Below are 6,844 nucleotides of genomic sequence, written 5' to 3' on the forward strand. Positions count from 1 at the left end.
CTAAGTCTTCTAACTCTTGTCGCATTGCTTGACCATATTCATTACTGCACAAATCACTCTGCTCGATTACTCGCAACGAGCTTGTACTCAACTCGACCGGTAACATAGTGTCATGTCCATAAGTCAACGCGTAAGGAGTGGTTCCAGTGGCCGACCGAGGTGAAGTTCGGTATGCCCATAACGCTTCATTTAACCTCAAATGCCACAAACCAGGTTTCTCTTTTACCATTTTTTCAAGGATGCCAATCAACACTTTGTTGCTTGCCTCGGCCTGTCCGTTTGCCTGTGGGTAGTACGGCGTAGATTGCTCGAGTCGGATATTTAAACTTGCCGCGTATTCCCTAAACCTATCGGCCGTAAATATAGTGCCATTATTAGTTATGATTGTTTCTGGCACGCCGAATCTGGTCACAATATTCTCCTCTACAAAGTTGCATACCTCTTTAGCAGTTAATTCGGCGTATGACTTTGCCTCGACCCACTTAGTGAAATAGTCAGTTGCTACAATTATCCATGCGTGTTTCGCTGCCCCCGATGATGGCGTGATTTTGCCAATTACATCCATTGCCCAACCCCTGAACGGCCATGGTTTAGTAACCGGATGTAGTAATTCGGCCGGGGCTCTCTGCACGGGTCCATGAATTTGGCATGATACGCATCTCCGTGCATATTCGATGTAATCCTTTGATATATTGGGCCAAAAATATCTGTGTCGTCGGAGCAACCAGCGCATCTTGCGTCCAGACTGGTGTGCTCCGCAAATTCCTTCATGTACCTAGGCCATTGCTTGGGCAGCCACGTGTGGGCTGAGGCACAATAGTAGTAAACCATCCTCGCCCTTGCGATATAATTCATTTTGATACGATACGTAATTCGTGGCGAGCACCTTCGTTCTTCGGTCGTGTTTCCCATTGGGGTTATCGAGGTACCGTAACATCGTCTTTCTCCAATCATCTGGTTCTACTTCGACGGCACATACTTCTATGGGATCTCCTCGTTCTAGTAGGGATGGGAGCGACATTACCCTTGTACGTATTACGTGCGCGCGTTGGACAGTTTGCTGATTGATCAAGGCGGGGTACGAGCGTTGACCTATGGTCGCAATTCCCACAATTCGACCTAGTTTGCCCCCCATGAGTTGTGCTCCGGAGGCGATCTGGGCGAGTTCGTCGGCGTCAGTATTGTGGATACGTGAGATGTGTTCAAATGTGATCCGTTCGAACGACTCGGCCAGGTAGGTGGCGACCATGTGATAGGGAGCCAAAGTACAACTCATGCAACGAAACACGCCGTTCAGTTGGTTAATCACAAGTTCGGAATCACCAAGGACGAGAACACGGGGGGCCCGCAGATCGTGTAAAACATGGAGGCCGATAATGAGGGCTTCATATTCGGCCTGATTATTGGTGCAGCTGAAATCTAATTTGAGAGAAAAATACCATCGGCAGTGGTCAGGCGACTGAATAGCGATACCGACACCTGCCAAGGTCGAAGTACTGGAACCATCAAAATGCATAGTCCAATGGCTATCGCGTGTAGTGACTAAACCGATGTCGACGTCGCCTTCCTCAGAACCATAGGGGAAAGGATGTTGGGCCAAGAAATTGGCGAGCGCTTGCCCCTTGACGGCCTTTTGGGGGACATACTGAAGGCTGAACTCAGATAACGCGAGCGTCCATTTCCCGATTCGACCTTTGACAATGGGCCGAGTGAGCATGTATCGAATTATATCCGTTTGGGCGATGACCTGCGTGACTGATGGGAGCATGTAATGCCGAAGCTTGGATGCGGCGAAAAACAAAGCTAAGCAAAGTTTTTCGACAGGTGAATAATTGAGCTCTGGCGAATTCAGATTTCGGCTAAGATAAAAGATCGCTTGTTCACGTCCTACATTGTTATCTTGCGCGAGGAGACAACCAATGGATTCAACGGCGGCCGAAATGTATAATTTAAAAGGTTTGTTGCGACAAGGTGGAACGAGCACAGGTGGGGTGGACAGGGCCACCTTGATTTGCGTAAACGCAGTTTGATGTTCTTCGCGCCATACAAATCGGTCGGTCTCCTTCAGTTTAAGGAGCGTAGAGAATGCTTTCATTTTACCGGCCGAATTGGCGATGAAACGACGGAGGAAATTTATCTGCCCGAGTAAGGACTGGAGCTGTTTCTTTGTCGTCGGAGGTGAGACACTAATGATGGTGCGGGCTTTATTTTCATCGACCTCGATGCCGCGATGGTGCACCAAAAATCCTAGGAAATTACCGGTCGAAACACCGAAAGCACACTTGGCCGGGTTCATCTTGAGGTTGTTCTTGCGTATGCGAAGGAACGCCTGCCTCAGGTCGTCCAGATGTGTTTGACGACGTTTGGATTTTACGACCACATCATCGATATAAACTTCGACGATTGTACCGATTAAGTCGTGGAAGATCATATTCATGGCTCGTTGGTATGTGGCGCCGGCATTCTTGAGGCCGAAAGGCATGACTACCCATTCGTAAGTACCAAGTGCCCCCGGGCAACGGAAAGCCGTCTTGTGGACGTCAGCTTCGGCGATGAAAATCTGGTTGTAACCCGTATGACCGTCCATAAAGGATAGCAGTTCATGATTAGCTGCGGCATCAATTAATAAATCTGAGATCAGCATCGTATATTCGTCCTTGGGAGTAGCCAGATTTAGATTACAGAAATCGATGCAAATGCGAAGGGCACCGTTTTTCTTTAACACGGGGACGATATTGGCCAACCATTCGACATACCGAGCGGTCCTAATAAACCCGGCTTTTAGAAGCCGAACTAATTCTTCCTTAATGCCGAGTTGTACTTCGTTCGAAAATCGGCAAGGAGGCTGTCGAAAAGGCTTACACCCCTCCTTGATGCGTAGCTCATGCTCTACAAGGTTTCGGTCGAGGCTTGGCATTTCATGATAGCTCCATGCGAAGCAATCTTTAAATTCTTGTAGTAACTTACGGAGTTCGACCTTCATGGGCGGTGGGAGTAACGCGCTAATAAACAATGTTCGAGGATCATCGGCCGTGCCTACGTTAACTTCTTCTACTGGGTCCTTGACTTGAGGCCAATGGTCTTCGAGTTCAGCGTGCCAGAAACAATCATAACTGATAATGGTACTATATTTACGGCCGATAGGTTTAGGGAATACGCGGCAAGTTTAAATATCCGACTCGAGCAATCTACGCCGTACTACCCACAGGCAAACGGACAGGCCGAGGCAAGCAACAAAGTATTGATCGGCATCCTTGAAAAAATGGTAAAAGAGAAACCTGGTTTGTGGCATTTGAGGTTAAATGAAGCGTTATGGGCATACCGAACTTCACCTCGGTCGGCCACTGGAACCACTCCTTACGCATTGACTTATGGACATGACGCTATGTTACCGGTCGAGTTGAGTATAAGCTCGTTGCGAGTAATCGAGCAGAGTGATTTGTGCAGTAGTGAATATGGTCAAGCAATGCGACAAGAGTTAGAAGACTTAGAAGAAAGTCGAATCGACACGGGTAACTTATTGGTGGCACAAAAGAAAATTGCCGAGCGAGCGTATAATCAGCGTGTAAGACAAAAAACGTTCGGCAAAGGAGAATTAGTTTGGCAAACTGTGTTGCATGTTGGGATTAAAGACCCCAGATTTGGTAAGTGGTCGCCAAATTGGGAAGGGCCATTCATCGTTCACAAAGTCCTCGGCAAGGGGGCATATCATCTAAGAGATCGGACGGGTTCAGTTCACAAATTGCCGATTAATGGAAAGTTTTTAAAAAAGTACTATCCAATTACATGGGAAATGCAAGAGTAAAACAATTGTATTGATAACAAAAATCATTACAAGAACAAATACAAATACAATGATTGAATTCCTAAGGGGTCGAGGGGAGGAAAATCTCAAGGGCAGCTTTTAGCTCCAGCCACTTCGCTTCGCTCAAAATTATCTCAGCCTGTTGTGTCTTCTTGTTGCACTGCAGTTGCTGGATAAGCCGTGCACCGGCAGCGAAGGCCGTCAGCCGAGCCTTGTTGGCCTCAAAGTCTTTCTCCAGCTCGGAAGCAGCAGCCGACCTTTGCCGTTGAAGGTCAGAAATTTGACGTTGGAGGTCAGAGATCTGACGATCAAACTCGGCCAGCTTTGCTTTCTTCGCCTTGATTGCCTCCATCTCTACTCGGTCAGCTATTCTTTCTTCGCCTTGATTGCCTCCATCTCTACTCAGCCAGCCTCGTGCGCGACCTTGGCCACCTTCAAATCGTCCTCGGCTTGTAAGGCTCGCTCGAAGATGAGAAAGTGTTGCCGAGTCCGCTCCAGGAGATCGGTGAGGAACGAGATACCCTCCAGGCTCAGGTGACCACCGCTGGTGAGGTCATTGAGACACTCTCCAACAGAGTCAAGGCCCTTGCATCGAAGAGCTTGGGAGGCAGTCAGAGACAAGACTTCGTGCAGCTTCACGAAGACTTCGACGGGCGTGGCTCCCGCCGATTTGGCCGGAGCAGCAGAAGAGCCGGCCTCACCGGTCGTGCTCTGAAGAAGAGCGTCGAGCTCCACTTCCCACGACGGCTGCACATAAAAAGAGAACTTTGTGAAGGAAAGTAAGACGTCGTGATATAATGCATAAAGAAAAAAGGAGATTGTTTTAGACCTGCCGAGATGAGACTTCGGCCATGCCCTCTGGGTCATTGCTCGAACCCAGGGAACTTAATGGCCGAGCCCAGTGCCTTAGACCGCTACGCAATTCACGCGGCCGATGGAGGTCATCTACATTTGGTGGCCACGACGGCGGCCAGGAAATATAGACAACGCCCCTCGGCGCATAAAATTGCCGGTGAAATGAAGGTTCGGGCACCTGACATTTAATAGTTTAAAAAAAAAAAAAAAAAGATGTGTCACGAAAAAATCAATACAAGAGAAACGAGACTTACAAAGGCCGAAGAGACTTCCTGTGGAGGAATGGGGGGGTCTTCATCCTGCGGATGGATCGGCGTTTCGGCCGTGGCCTCAAGATCGGCCATAGGCCTCTTGCCACGATCCGCCGCAGGAGAACGCGGTCGAGCGGTCGCCTCGACGACCGGAGGAGGATGGACGGAAGGAGAGTTAACTGGTCGGCGGCGGCGTCGCAGCGGGACTTCGTCACTCTCGCTCTCGACATCCTGAACAAAAAGAGAACATTGAGCATTACGACCAGAAACCTAAAGAAACAGGAGTGGAAGTAGAGTTATACCTCCAAAATGATCGTTGGACTACAGGGTGCCTCGGCAGGTGCAGCCGACTTCCCCACGGCAAGCGCCACGACCGGATTTGAAGCTAGAGCTGGCGCGACGATGGGATCGGCCGTGGCCTCAGGAAGGGAGACGGCTGGTAGAGTCGGGTTTGGAGAAGCCGGGGCAGCCGGCATAGGAGGAGAATCGGCAGGAGCAGGCGTCCCTGTAGTATCAATAGGGACGACATGAATCTCCCGGTCGCCCTTCTTCGCCAATTTCTTGACGCGTTTAGAAGGGCGAAGGCATCAACCTCCGGCTCGGCCTCTCGGTGGGGGCGTTTGGCAGGTACCGTCCGCTCGGTGGCAAGGGTCCTCTTCGTGGGCGCCAACTTCTTCGCCCTCGCCACCGCGGCGACCACTTCAACTTTCCTCGACCCACGACCCCCTGAAGAGTAAAGTGATTAATAAAAATAAATAAATAAAAAAAAAGGGGAAAAGAAGAGCGGAAAGACTACCTTGTTCCGACTCCTTAGGTTGGGTCGAGGGCGCTGGTCTCGGCCGGTCGCCAAAGACTTTGCTCACCACGTCTTCGGCCGAGGCACCGAAGAAGTCGCAGGTGTACTCGTCCCACCAGTCTCCGAAAGTATCGGTGCCCAAGGATTCCGGAACGGTTGGCCGAAGACGGAACTTCTTGCACCGTTCCAGAAACTCTTGCTCCGTCGTCCGGCATTCCCTCTCGGAGGAACCAGAAAGACGTCCTCGGCTCAGGAGGGAACGAGAGATGAGAAGGGGTACGGGGCAGCCTTGGAGGTAGCCAAGCTGCCGGGCGACGAAGTGGGGATGGTAAAATGTTGTACCAATAGAAAAGGAAGGCTTCATGTTCTCCCTTCCTGAGACTCTCCTCGCCCCGGCCGGCAAAATGGAGGATGAGAGTGTTGTAGTTGAAGAAGTTCTTATGAAGCTTCTGAACTTCTTCTTTTGAAGGCTCCTGATAGCCTCGGCCGAGCGTTTCGACGGCCCGCTCGTCGAAAAGCGCCTTCAGGTCAAGAAGGGAGGGGCATCCAGAGAGAGCGGCGTCGATTGGGAGGCCGGATGGAGAGGTCCCAAGGATAGCCGTGATGTCGAGGACCGTGGGGCCGAGGGGGCCGAATGGAAGGACCATAGTGTTGGTGGCCGAACACCATAGAGTTAAGGCCGCCATAAGCAGCTCCTTGTCCATGATAATCTCCATGGTCGAGAGCAGGATGGCATCGTAGATACCAAGGGCTTTCCACTCCTCACCGAAGAAGGACCTCATTCGGTCCACCCAGGCGGCCCAGGCTGTGGTGGTCGAGGGCCAAGCTCCTTGGGGCCGAGCCAAACACCATTTCGACCAATCAAACCCTTGAAGCAGGGGTGTTAGGCACTGCTCCTTGAGAAGAGTGGTGATGCACGACGGCACTGCATCTCTGAAGAGGGGGCCCAGGATCTGATGAGTAGTGGCCATGTCGTTCTCGAAGCGTAGTGTTTTGATTGCGCTCCGATCGATGAAATCTTTGCACTTGTTGACCTCGTCAGAAAGCTTCGAAATGAAGGAGGCCATTGGTATAGAGGAAAGGAAATGGTTTGGAAACTGGAGAAGAAATCGCAGAAGGAAGAACTGGAAGGATTTT

General features: G+C 50.6%; 1 protein-coding gene across 1 annotated transcript; it reads left to right on the forward strand.

Moving 5' to 3' along the window:
- The first annotated feature begins 3,262 nt into the window (after window positions 1-3,262).
- Window positions 3,263-3,982, forward strand: LOC137714401 (uncharacterized). Its single transcript, XM_068453627.1, has 2 exons — window positions 3,263-3,644; window positions 3,972-3,982. The coding sequence occupies exons 1-2, from the start codon at window positions 3,263-3,265 to the stop codon at window positions 3,980-3,982; spliced, it is 393 nt and encodes a 130-aa protein (XP_068309728.1).
- The last annotated feature ends 2,862 nt before the right edge of the window (window positions 3,983-6,844 follow it).

Source organism: Pyrus communis, chromosome 14 (assembly GCF_963583255.1).
Source record: "Pyrus communis chromosome 14, drPyrComm1.1, whole genome shotgun sequence".
In the NCBI taxonomy this organism is placed as follows: Eukaryota; Viridiplantae; Streptophyta; class Magnoliopsida; order Rosales; family Rosaceae; genus Pyrus; species Pyrus communis.